The sequence below is a fragment of the Panulirus ornatus genome, chromosome 33 (genome assembly GCF_036320965.1).
Source record: "Panulirus ornatus isolate Po-2019 chromosome 33, ASM3632096v1, whole genome shotgun sequence".
NCBI classification, from domain to species: domain Eukaryota; kingdom Metazoa; phylum Arthropoda; class Malacostraca; order Decapoda; family Palinuridae; genus Panulirus; species Panulirus ornatus.
This window is the reverse complement of record NC_092256.1, coordinates 23,277,899-23,291,690: the sequence shown is the minus strand read 5'-3', so window position 1 is coordinate 23,291,690 and position 13,792 is coordinate 23,277,899. Positions and strand designations below refer to the sequence as shown.

The 13,792-nt window shown below is 46.5% G+C and overlaps 1 protein-coding gene across 1 annotated transcript in view; it reads right to left on the bottom strand.

Annotated features, from left to right (window-relative positions):
• Positions 1-3,114: 3,114 nt before the first annotated feature.
• Positions 3,115-13,792, bottom strand: part of ptc (protein patched) — a 123,369-nt gene continuing 112,691 nt past the window's right edge. Inside the window, exons 17-19 of the mRNA XM_071681921.1 lie at positions 12,912-13,423; positions 12,477-12,707; positions 3,115-6,172 (exon numbers count right to left, since the gene is read on the bottom strand). Coding sequence (XP_071538022.1) covers positions 12,478-12,707; positions 12,912-13,423 — 742 coding nt within the window. The 3' untranslated portion in view covers positions 3,115-6,172; position 12,477. The remainder of the gene's footprint in view (positions 6,173-12,476; positions 12,708-12,911; positions 13,424-13,792) is intronic.

The window sequence follows — 13,792 nt, the reverse complement described above, 5'->3', positions numbered from 1 at the left end:
CTTATGAAAATAAAGAATTTAACTGCCATTTCATATTTTGAATAAGTGCCGTGAGGATCGCCGGAGGAAAGTACCTATCGTGAAGTTTATTTCAGAGCTGTTCCGGAGTGATCATTTTCTTTCTCAAGCAATATACTGTTAGCATATACCTCTACTTGCAATACAGTTGAGTAGTCATCAAAGCCAGGCATTATTCCAAGTTAAACATACTATAACTAGCCAACTGTATAACCTCGTCTATACGGCTGGTCTTTTACATTCAACAAGAAACACCCATACACACCATTACTCAAATTTCATAGGAAGTTCGGTACGCTGACTTGTAAATCGTCATTCGTCGTAAATATGTCGTGTAGGTTTGTTCTGACCTTCTACCAATTTTACTGTGCTACTTTGATGCCAATGGTTGTGGTCACTTTTCCCCCCCACTATTTTTAATATGATTCTTCAATCGCCACCTGAGTCACACTGAGGTATGTTCCCCAGTTGAAGGTTTGGTTTGGTTGTTTCAAGATTTTTGACGGGTTTTGAACTATGATGCGCGATCCCCTAAGGAATTAGTATGATAAAAACTGATTTTACTTTCCTTCATCAGAAATAATACCAATACTTTCAGTACGTATGAAAACCGATCACGATTTTTTCTATATAAATATTTGACGTTGTTTGATCCTATGTAAAGAGTATGGAACGTTTTCCTCTTGAGCGTAAATATAACGCCGGTCTGCCATCAACGACAGTAAAGCCCAGATGAAGGTTGCTCACAGCTGCTACATATATCATACATTACTTAATTTATGATATGACCCAACAACCTTTACAATAATTTACGTCTATATATATATATATATATATATATATATATATATATATATATATATATATATATATATATATAATTATGTAATTTGTTTTATCTTGACAAATAGCCAAGGACGTAAGAAATGTTATCTCTGCCGTGTACAACAGTCAATATTACTTATAATTCATCGTTCTCAGTTAAACATACCAAGTAAACGCAAGAAGTCTCAATGGTTAGTGTAAAAAGTCTTGAAACATTGCTAACAGGTAGTCGTAAATAATAATAATAATAATAATAATAATAATAATAATAATAATAATAATAATGAGAAGAAATCTCGTATGACGCTCTACATGCAGAAAGTCCCCACTGGACATTCTCAAACATTATCTTTTTCCATGTGGCTGACAAATTGAAGTGTGCACAAAAATGTCCTCAAGGATTACTCAAAAACTACGGAAAAAAATGTCGAATGAATATTCTATAAATGCCATACCTTAAAGTTCGTAATGATCTATGTTGGACATAGTCATAGGGCGACATCTGCCTTAAGTAATACACAACACAACACTTTCTGCCGAGCTTTGCAAAACACATTCTTTCACACATACGGTTCTACGTAAACTAAAAACAAAAACATTGTTATAGAGGACTAGAGAAATATAAAAACCTCAACAAATAAAAGAGATTATCGGAAGATGAATCAGAACCATCTTTTGTAGCATGTATAGATTCCAGTACCCTTAGGACATAAACAATACATTTGGCGCTACTTACCCCCGTGCATCGTCTAGGGTGGCCGTGGGATTACAAGTTCTAACACAAATGTGCATTAGAAAATGATCTTCCTCATGATGATGCAAGTTGATGTATCAGTATGTTTTTTTATTATGTTTCAGTCCATTTATTTTTCCAACGTTGATGTAAAATCACAAGATAAGGAGAGAAGAAAAAGTCTTGGTATTAGTTTACTGAAATTCAAGTTCTCGAATGAAGACTAGGGAGTAATGGCTGCAGATTTTAAGGTAAGTTCCCAAGGCCTGGTAGGGGAACCAAGGGCCACCCTCGTGCTACCCTTAAATCCGCGCCTCTCACCCCAAATCACAATTTCTTGGTACATTCAATCCCAAGGTTCTCGTTCCAGGTTCCATATGCCCATTCTGAACTTTGACTAGATGTAGTGCGGATGTGCAATACGATTGGAATAAGCCCACATGCAGAGTGAGGTAATATGATGTTGCGCGAGTTGTTAATATGCAAATTTTCATGTTTATTATTGTTAAACAAAGAAAAAATCTCAGTGCCTGTTGGCAAGAGTAGCGACAGAAAAGAACAAGAGGAAAGCTGTTAAGAGCGCTGGTGACATCTAAAACGTCCACTGAACCAGATATTCAATGTGTGGTGCCTGTTATCCGTTGGTAGAGACAAGGAAGGCCCTCTTGTGCCGCAGTTTTTCTTCATCCGTGGAATTAATCATGTCTAATAAATCATGAAAGACTCCAACATTTTCTGTTCATGTATCAAATTATCTGTAATTGCACTTGTGACTTACCAATCCCTTTTCAACGTGGGCTGATGCCTGGGGCAAAATGCCAGTAGCCACTCAGTAACCTTGACATACTGCTGCTACATTTTGAGACATCCTCCTGTAAAAATACGGGTTATAGCTGAGCCCTTTTTCTCAATGCCCATATACTTGTGCTATTTTATTTGATGTGTAGACTTCAGGTAAACTTACACTGGGAAACCCACTGCCTGTGTATCTGCAAGTGGAATAGCCTCATATTTGTGATTGATCCACTCCTCCAACTTGCATATGCCATCTAGAGAGTAGCACTGCCGACGTAAAGCTGAACGGATCACAAGATTCTTTCCCCAAATTTACATACATAGGTTAGGTTAGGGTTGTCTCTATCCTAGGATATTTATAATTGTTTCTATCCTAGTTGGTTTGTACTCTACCTAGGTCAGTTTAGGATTTTGCCTATCCTAGGAGAGTTTAGATTTGCACCCTAACCTAATTTAGGTTTGTAACCTAAGTTTGTGTCTTATCCTAGCTTAGATATGAACGTTGGGGTCGAGTCTTGGATGATCCGCTTTAACTGCTTACGGCTGTGAGCTTTTTCTTTAGTCATCATTTCAGAATATGTATTCTTATTTCACCAGCTACACACACGAACACTCGTTGCACCTCACTGGACCTAAGTTACTAAAAGTTATGCTTCATTCACACAATGCAGCCTAACTTTTTCCCTACACCTCTTCCGGCGTTCACACCACAATTTCATTGTTAGGTGAAATACACTACAAAAGCTCATCATGTTTTATTCAAAATTTCTTTACATAGATTCATACTAGAAAAGACGTCTCTACAATAAAATACAAATATATTATACACTGTACAAGGGCAGCCTCAGGTCTGGGGTGGTGGCAGTGCGCGCGGGGAACACCCAAGGACCCGCTTCACATACTCTAACATAAACCTACTTCATCCGTTTTCTATTATAATTTTACAGTCTACTACTTTATATTACGATAAAAATAAGTTGGAAATTGTTGAAAGTGCAATTAAATAGGAAAGATAGGAGCAAACGCTGCAGGTAAAGAAGAAAAACATATAAGAAACTAACACAGCAAGAAGGGGGAAATACGGACGATACAATACTCAGTGCAGGGAATGATGTAGGTTAGGTTCGAGTGTGTGGAGTCGGGCTTACCTAATCCTGAGTAACAGAGCATCTCATTACCTCCTGGCCACCACAGTTAAACGTAGCCAGAGCCACGCGGAAGCTCACCTGAATGAAACACATCGACTTTGATAAATAATAATAAACACCAACCACAAGATACGTTACAAAAATAAACATACACATCTGAGTTACATAAAAAAAGGAAAAATGGTCGAAGACACTCGACCCTCTGCCGCACTACATAAGGATAATTATTGCAGGCATTCGTACGTCTTAAACGTGCAGATTTCCATGCTAACATCGTACACAAACATATGAGTAATACTTAATATGTGAAGTCATTCTTGTGGTTCATAATGCGACATATTGTCCATTTACAATATTATGATGATACTGACTGACACACACACACACACACACACACTATATATATATATATATATATATATATATATATATATATATATATATATATATATATATATATATATATATATATATACTATACTATCATGCAAACATCACACAGCACAGCACACAAGCCCCTAACACGCACGCCATAAACTGCTCCTCATTATGCCAGAGAGATGCATCTCTGGCAATTGCACTTGTGAGGAACCAGAGAAAACAAACCTCTGCATATCCTGGACCACTAAATATCAACTATATGCTGGAACCTTCACTGTGTTTTCATCTAGTTGTGTCTACATTAAGAGTTTACGGCTTTCTCGTGCAATATTGGTTAACTAAACAAATCAAATTTGTTGTTCAAACCTGACGTGGTTTGGGTCGCTTCGAGGGACTGACTGATTTGAGAGAAAAAATGAAAAAAACAAAAACAAAGACACTAGCAATTCTAACTGTCGCTTACATGAATGACGGAGGGCTGCACCCATGTGGTGTACGCCTCAGTATAAAAATAAAATGGAACCAGACTTTGGTATGTGTATGAAAGGTGTGGTCAAGGTTGGGAATGTGTCTCCCTATTGGTGGTGGCCCCAGCTGCACACCACCTCCCACTACGTTCCTGGGCCGCCCACGCCTGACTGTACACACCCACACGCCCCCCTCCTGGCCGCTTCTGACGAAGGACCACCAGGGAACAGTGTACTGAGAAAGGGAGAAATGTGTGGCTGACCCCTAGGCCTTGAAACAAAAAAAAAGAATATATAAATCTTCCTGAGGTAAATCTCAATTTTGAAAGTATATTGGTACATGTTTACTGGCCTTCTGAGATGAGCTACACATGACAGCTGTTCTCCTCTTATAATATTGAGGTATAAATTGACGAAAGATTTTGTGCCGGTGAGTAGCAACATTCTCGATGACTTGAACAGCTGCACTAGAGAAGCAAAGGTGGATCTTTGTGGAGAACTTGGCCAAAGAATGAAACTATTTCATCTAAATCTTTAATCTGCAGACATCCAACGATGTCAACCCAGCTTACTCTAGCCCAGTGTTCGAATCCACCGACTCACAGCACACACTCCACACCTACTCACTAGTGGACACTTTCAAACGTCCTCATCAACAATGCTTCACTTCAGCACCTGCGGCAGGAGGAATAACTTATGTCACCTCTCCTCTGACACTTTGTAAGACCGTCCCTATCAGCTTTGTGTCAGGCATTGTTTACATTTCCCGCAGTGGCTGAAAAAAGGCACTTCACACTAATGGGCGACTCTATCCAACTCTTGGGTATTTGAACTTCACTTCCATAAATAAGAATTTTTATACAACGTGCATTTTTTTTTATGGGAGCAAAGAAGCAGGTACTTCACTGAACACCTTCTAAAAATACTGACCATATGAATAAAAAATATAACTGTCGTCCTTGCCTTTCCCAATGAAAATATTTGAAAGGCAAAAACAATTTTTCGAAACACAAACCATGAGGTATGAACACACATGCATGTCTTGAACATGTCAGAATTGTACAGTAATAAGACGAAATGCAAGAGGAAATCATTTTTCTTTTCCTTAATACTGTTACGACATGTGCCTCCTTGTGAGGGGACGTGGGAATCATCTAAGTGGCAGTTACTGTCAATGTACTTGGGGGGGGGGGGGGTGGCTTTGTGCTTGATCCCTCACACCATGGAGGAAACCCATCATAAGTATGGTATCAAGCAGTGAGACACAGGAGAGTTAGGTTTACAAACTCTAGTGTCTGAGGATCACTAAGGCCTGGGAAGGAGTTCACCAGACTTTTCATGGTGAGGATCAAATGCATGACGGATCCTGAACCCCCCCCTCAAACGTCTCTCGCCACACTACACTGCCAAGTGAGACACGAACACAACACAATCACAATACTTCCATTGCTGTACCCAATGACTGAACTTTCTGTGGGAGAGGTAAGGAAAGCGTTGTGTGCTGGCATCTGTCAACGTTCACTGGTAAGCTTCGCAAGAAGCAAAGACGCCAGATCAAGAGGTAGTTGAAGCACCAAGTATCTGTTGTGATAGGCTGGAAAGTACCCGGAGCTCTTGAAGATCTTGTGCTTGCTGAGGTTGGGTGAGGTCTGAGCTGTTCACGTCCCACAAGAAGGCATTGGCAAGGGACAAAAGCAGTTTCTTTGACGAGTGGAGTAACTGAGTTGGGTTCGACTTGTTTGATTTTGGCTTGGGCTTCCCGCTGGATGGCCCGGTAGCACCATACGGACGAGGCGGACGCACACCTGCCAAGAGAAAAAAAATAATAACATGAGAAACGATTCCTCTGTACAAGACCAAGTCAAGCACTACAAGACCAGGTCAAGCACTAAGGTTAACACTGGACAGAAGAATGAGAAGTACATCAGTGGCCAGATGAGGACTTAAATATTAAGGCATTGGAAAATATTCTCCTAAATTTTAAGACCGCGATTACTTAGACAAGGAACTGATAACCAGTGGTACAAAGAAGAGGATGATTCGTACACCCTCTGGGTGGCTGGTTGGCTTATCAGGGCTTTTAACTCAAATCAACTGTCAGGATCATTAATGTCAACATCTACTTATTACCATCACCTAACAACAACAACAACAACAACAACAACAAAATAGCTTGAACACTTTCCTTGTATGTTCGACCCAATACTCATGCTACTACACTCTCCCTGCATGTGACGCACACCCTCCCAGAGAGCATTCAATTCTATCTTGCCCACATCAACGGCTCTGGCAACATGACCATATACGATGTTCAACTTTATCTTTGCAATCATAAATGTAGCTATGTGAGGCGGCAGTGAGCGAGTGGTAGTAACGTGTGTAGCAATGATTGTGTGGTAGTGACGTGTGTGACAGTGTCTGTGTGGTAGTGACGTGTGTGACAGTGACTGTGTAGCAGTGTTTGTGGCAGTGACTGTGTGGCAGTGTGTGTGTGTGGCAGTGACTGTGTGGTAGTTACGTGTGTGGTAGTGACTGTGTTGCAGTGTGTGTTGAATGGCGTGGTGTGATGTTGGTGGTTCGTGTACACAGATGACAGTGAGTGTGGCACTGAGTCTAGGGCAGTGAATGAACAGTGTGTAATGGTAGTGCAGTGACGTATGCTGCTGAGTGTGAGGCAGGTATCGTGTGGTGAAGGTCGCTGTATGACCCACCCGACGTACAGCGCAATCCATTTCGCTCTACACTCGCCCCACCGCCCACCACACACCACCCACCACACACCACCCACCACACACACACACACACACACACACACACCAGCGGCATCCTCGCCTCCACAAATCACAACTTTTACATGTCCACGTCATCAATTAAGGGAAACATCAAAGCGTCTGCAAGAGTATGTCGGAACCACCTCCTTCCCCACACCACACCACACCACACCACACCACACCACACCACACTAGCCTATACCATACCACACCACACCACACCACACCAGCCTACAGATTAAATGCTCCAACGTTGCTGAGAATGATAAGGAATCCCCACTAGGCTTAATATATATATATATATATATATATATATATATATATATATATATATATATATATATATATATATATATATATATATATATATCAAAACGGCAGAAACCGGCGAGTTAAGCGCATCAGTGGAGAGAGAGAGAGAGAGAGAGAGAGAGAGAGAGAGAGAGAGAGAGAGAGAGAGAGAGAGAGAGAGAGAGAGAGAGAGAGAGAGAGAGAGCAAGGGCCATAGCATGAAACAACTTCTAATACGAAACTGACTATAATCTCACGTCCCCTCAGACTACGCCGGCCGCTCGACGCTGAGTCTAGAGAGCGTAAGGATAATTTCGCCAACGCCCGGCGGACTGGGTTACGCCTCTCTGCCACGCGCGAACTATTACAAATAGAGTCGGCGGCGGTAGACGACACTCGCCCTTACGGCCGGTAATACGGCAACTTGGGAGCCTCGGGAAGGTGGGTTGCGCCCCTCTGCCCTCGCCGCAGGTCGCCCGTTTAGATAGCAGAAAACCACGAGCGGCGACATTCCACAGATAACGCTCAGCTCAGCTTATCTTTCCCAGGGCACTGGTTTCCGGCAGGCCCCAGGGGGGGGGGGGGGTTCCTCAAGGCTCCTTAGGGGGTATATCCTGAAGGGGACGTCCCTGTGGCACGTCCGCCACCCGCCCCGAGGCCAGAGCTTCCGAACGTGCGTTGAGGAGGAGGGAGGAGGAGGAGGCAGGTGGGGACGGGTTACGCCCCTGTGGCCCGCCACACACCTCGCCTTGGATTGAGACATCAACGTCAGGCAGGTAAATACTGCCGACCCCGCTACACGGACGCCGCGGCACCCACCGCCCACCGCGCCAGGCCCACACACGCCCACCCCCGGGCTCCACAACCTCCTGCCGCCGAGTTATGATGCCCGCCACGCCCACACCTGCACGGGCGTGGGGCACGACAGGTTGTGTGGGTGGCGTAAGGGGGAAGGCCCAGCTGTTCATTGTGTGTGTGTGTGTGTGTGTGTGTGTGTGTGTGTGTGTGTGTGTGTGTGTGTGTGTGTGTGTGTGTGTGTGTGTCTGTGGAAGTTGTAGGCCCGCCTTGTGGTTCTAGACCAAGCACCTTCACACACACACACACACACACACAAAGTTAAGAGACGGGGCAACAGGGGCGTAAAACTCTCTCCCCCGCAAGATACAAATAGTAAACACACACACACACACACACACCTCCTACAGGAGAAGGGCCAACAGAAGGGGCGGGCGGCTGGTACATCCTGCGGGTGCAACACATCTGCGGTCTTGGGTCACCCCACCAGCGGGGGTAAGTCACGGGCGGGAGGTTCCGACCTCCGCCAGGCTCCCTGTGTGTGTGTGTGTGTCACGGGTCACGACTGGCCCTCCACACCAGCCCTGCCTCCTGCAGGCGTCACACCACACGGGAGTGGGGATCGCCGAACCCCTGTCCGTGGTGTAGCGGTTAGCGTTCCTGACCGCGACGCATTTGCGGGCCGCCCAGGGTCGAATCCCGGTTGCGGCTGTCGGTCCACAGTCAACCCAGCTGTTCATCCACCCCTAAGGATCAGTCGATAAAACCTGCCTCAGGCTAGGATATATATATATATATATATATATATATATATATATATATCCCAGGTGGTGTTACCGGATTCCGCTTGCTTAAAGTTACGTCCCGAGTGGAAAGCCTCTTTTGAAGTTCAGTTTCGTCACAACTTTTAACTTCAGAGGAGTCCATCCTTTCCCTGCTACTGGAAGTAGCGCACAGCCTTGGAGCTGCAGGAGCCCCTGGAAAAGCAATCCTGGAGCATATCCCGAGTCCTTTTTAGAAGTTGGTGCTAGAACAACTATATATATAATACCCAAGTTACGGTATGTATCATTTATTGTGTGTGTGTGTGTGTGTGTGTGTGTGTGTGTGTGTGTGTGTGTGTGTGTGTGTGTGTTCTGCTGCAGCCTGAGCCGATGATCCACATCTCGGTGTCTATTACAGCTGAACGGAGGCAAAAAAAGGTGTAAGATTACTATCATCCTTCCTTGTCGCAAGAATTCGAATGACTGATCTCTTGGTTACCCGGGCGAGCACGGTAGCCACCAAGACACGAGATCGCTATTTATATGAGATTTTTTTTCAAGTTACTGTATCAGTAGATCTGAGAGTGAGTCACGAACTGTATCCTGATCGGTCAACAGCTAGGCAGCAAAGTCTCCTTATCAGTTAATAAGAATAATGTTTGTTCTACAGATATTCTTTTTTTCTCTCTCATTCTCTCATTAAGAGCCTTGACACACTGCTGTGTTACTGGGACAGCCCTTGGCTCCAGCCATCAGAGACGACGGTGTTGTTGGAGCAGCTCACAGCCACCGCCCACCAGAGCTGTATTGTTGTTGGAGAAGCTCTTAGCTCAGGCCACCAGAAGTGTATTGATGGGGATCCTTTTCCTACCAGAACTGACTGTTGTTGGTACAGTCCTTGGTTTTGACCATCAAAACTGACTGTTGTTGGTACAGTGCTTGGCTCTGACCATCAGAGGTGACTATTGTTGGTACAGTGCTTGGCTCTGACCATCAGAGGTGACTGTTGGTACAGTGCTTGGCTCTGACCATCAGAGGTGACTATTGTTGGTACAGTGCTTGGCTCTGACCATCAGAGGTGACTATTGTTGGTACAGTGCTTGGCTCCGACCATCAGAGGTGACTGTTGGTACAGTGCTTGGCTCTGACCATCAGAGGTGATTGCTGCTGGTGAAGTCCTCGGCTCCGGCCATCAGGACCAACGGAGCAACATCTGCCTCCCGACTCGCACATGGATGTCCGTGCACCGAGCGAGCGTCCACGTCCCGTTAGCATACTGGCGGTGGCGCCTTCGTCCAGAGGAGTCCGTGGGTCTGAGGGACTTCCTTGAGAATTATCTAATTTAGCACGGGCGTCGTAATGACCAGGTTGGGAAGGCTGGGCGGCCCACGGGGCGGCGGCAAGATCAAAGTCCGGCGCCGTGATTGAATTCTTCACACAATCACCGGACAATAATGACGCTCTCGTGTAAAATTAGCGACGCCGGTGCTGCCTTCATTGTAAACCCCTGACGCTATCTTTGTCGCTTTGGACGCGGCGATTTCTCTCACATCGTGGGATATCCTTGATGTTGGGGGACTGTATGCTACCAACAGTGTGGCTGGGGAGGAAGGGGAGGGGGATGATCCTGGGTGGGTGGGAGCGCATGTGGGCGTGGGCGTGACCGGTAATGAGGGACGTCTTCATCCACCAGGAGGGCCGCAGCCACCATCACCCTAGGGGTGTACCAAGTTTCGCGTCGCATGACTTAAGTTTCTGTGAATGAAACTCGGCGTAGCCTCCACTCTGTGGCTGCCGGGAAGCCCTCCCTCCTTGTACAGCGCAAGGCTCACGGATTGGCCAAAGGGGCAACAGAGAGTGCCTGAGCGGTAGGACCGACGCGTCCGGGAATCATGGAGAGTATCAGAAGTGTAAGAATCCTGCAGGCACAAGAAACCACAGGGGCTCATGCGAAGAACCATGACGTGACCACAGGCAGCCAACACAGGGACACATTAAAGCCAGGAAAGTCTATCCTCAAATCACACAGACCAAGAGCGAACGCCTCACAACCCCGCCAGTGTGACCAACAGACTGAGCCAGCCCGCAGTGGGTCACGCTTATCTCACAAAATGAAAATGTCAGCTTCTTATCAGTAGAATTACGTCATTAGCCATGGTTGGAGCGTAAGTATCGTATTTAAAACAAGTATTCTGGATCCTGCGGTATCAAAAATGATTCATGTGAGCATTTTCTTAATTAAATAAGCGGAACGGAACCAGTACAGAGGCGGGACCACCTAGGCAGAAGGCTGACGGAGACGCTGGTGTGGTCGCTGCTGCCTCCCGCCTCCATCCCTCTCTCCCTCTTGTCTTTCTTTCTTCATATCATTCTCTCTCTCTCTCTCTCTCTCTCTCTCTCTCTCTCTCTCTCTCTCTCTCTCTCTCTCTCTCTCTCTCTCTCTCTCTCTCGCGTATCATTCTGGCAGTCCCTGAGCATCTCTCCGTTCTAGCCAGTGGAGTCATCAGCTAGAAGCATCAGTTGTCCATGAATAATGCAGATGAACCACACAGAGCACGCAAGCCACCCGCCATATTGCGACACTCATTACCATGTTAAACCGACATCTCCCCCAAACTGTCCATCTCCCACCACAGTAAGAAAAACAAAAAAAAAGAAAAAAAAACTACCACAAATCATGCAAAAATTCCGGCCAATCTTGCTCCTAAAAGATGTATACGATATGGTCTTCAAGATTGGCGTGAGGGAGTTCCTTGGTGGCTTGTCTTAGTTGGCTCTGTGGCGCAGGAATGTATTGCTAAACAGATGCAGACAGACAGATGCACAGACATAAGCAACTGCACACACACACACACACACACGCAGACGACCGGAGCCATACTCACTTGATGACCTCACTGCAAGACGATGACATGCCTGACGTCGCCCAGACAGCACTTGGTCTGTGAGATCGCGGAGGATCCAACCCACTTGGACCACAAGATTTACACTGAGCTCTTCCCAAGCTTTCCACCCACATCTCATGACGTGATGGAAGCTTCGAGTGTGTTTTTTTTTTTTTTTTCCTGAGGGCAAGCATCACCTCATCAACATGCCTACTGAAGGCATGTGTAACGGTGTGTGCCAGATCGCAACACCTGCTGGCGCGGCACGCTCTACGCCTGCCCAGCCTCGCCACAAGAAACCCTTCAGGAGAGCTTCTCACGTTCCAGGTCGCCGTCCTCACTATACCTGCCGGGAGAAGGCCACTCCCTGCTGGTGTAACAAGACAAAACCAACACATTCGACAGCGTTCCTGGCGACTCCAATACCACACCAACTCATATACATCTCCCCCTCCCCGCATATATATATATATATATATATATATATATATATATATATATATATATATATATATATATATATGAGTGACTCACCATAAGAGGGTCTTCCAAAGCGTGCATAAGCGTTGCGAAAGCTCCATGTCATCAGCTTTACCGACTCACCTCACTTGGAGACGGACTCGTCATCCATGTCTGAAGACCCTTTGGAGGAGGAGGAGGAGAAAGAGGTGCCCGCACCACCGGAGGAGGAGGAGCTGCAGTTGAGGGAAGCCGAGGCTGAGCTGCTCCCGACGACTCCACACCCACTGCTACTGCTGCTCCGTCGGCTGCTACGTCTGGTGCCACTGCCGCCGCCGCTGTTACTGCTGCTGCGGTAGGTCGGTTCAACAGCTCCTGCGGGGAAGCACCAGGCACAAGGTCTCAATTAGCTTTTATTTATGCCAGTCAGGGTTTTAGTGCTGAGTAGATTCTATTGGGTCAGGTGTTGTTCTCTACATGATTTTACACACTTGAGACTCGTAAAGACTATAATTGAACTTGATCTGGATGAATATTAACGTCCCCGAGTTTTTATATATACTTTGAGGAGAGACTCACCCGGCAGAGGCGTGTGTAGTTCCACCTTGACCTTAGCTGTCGCCGTAACTTTTGTGGTGACGTGGTGGTCATGGTGCATCTCACCGGGGTTGCTACTTCCAGGCGAGGTCGTCGTTTCAACCACGACCTGAGGCTCAACCACGATCTCATGGGACGACCTGAGCGACTGCGATGACCGCGTGGACGACGACGGCTCCTCGGTGATGGTGGTGAGCGAGAGGTTGGAGCCGTGGAGTCTTGGGTAGAGGGTCGACCCACCGCCGCCACCAGAGCGGCGAGAACTCCGCCCCCCAGGCCCACTGCGACCACCGCTCCGTCGGGACGACCCGCTGTGGGAGTGAGCATGGGCTTGTTGGGGCGAGGGTGGTGGGGAGGGTGTCGGGAGGCGATCTGGATGGTTTCTGGGCACAACTTCCGCAGGAGGACCCACCAGGGAGAGGAGAACCGGCAGGAAGACCAAGCCGTCCAGCACCCCGAGCACCGTCAACGCCAGCAGCACGTAGAAGAAGTACCTACCAAACAACAAAACATAGATTAAGTCGTCTGCCGATGTTTCCCTCGTAAACACATTAACCTCGTTCATGGGTTGACGAGGACATGTCAGACACAAGTGTACAGGGCGGGGAGAGCAAGTGAAAGCGTACATCTGAAGTGTCTGCAGCTCGAGACACTGCGAGACGCTCTGACTTCTCGTGAGGCGAAGGGTGGCAGACAAGGAAAGGTGTGTTGGTGGCGAAACCTGAGGATGATGATGATGATGATGGGAGAGGAACTTTTGTAGGAGTGGAGGCGGGGAGTGAGGAGTGTCCCGCAGCCAGGGGTAGCGTCGCCCGCCAGTGCTGGTGGCGCGGCGGCATCAACTAATGAGTCGCCACATTGGT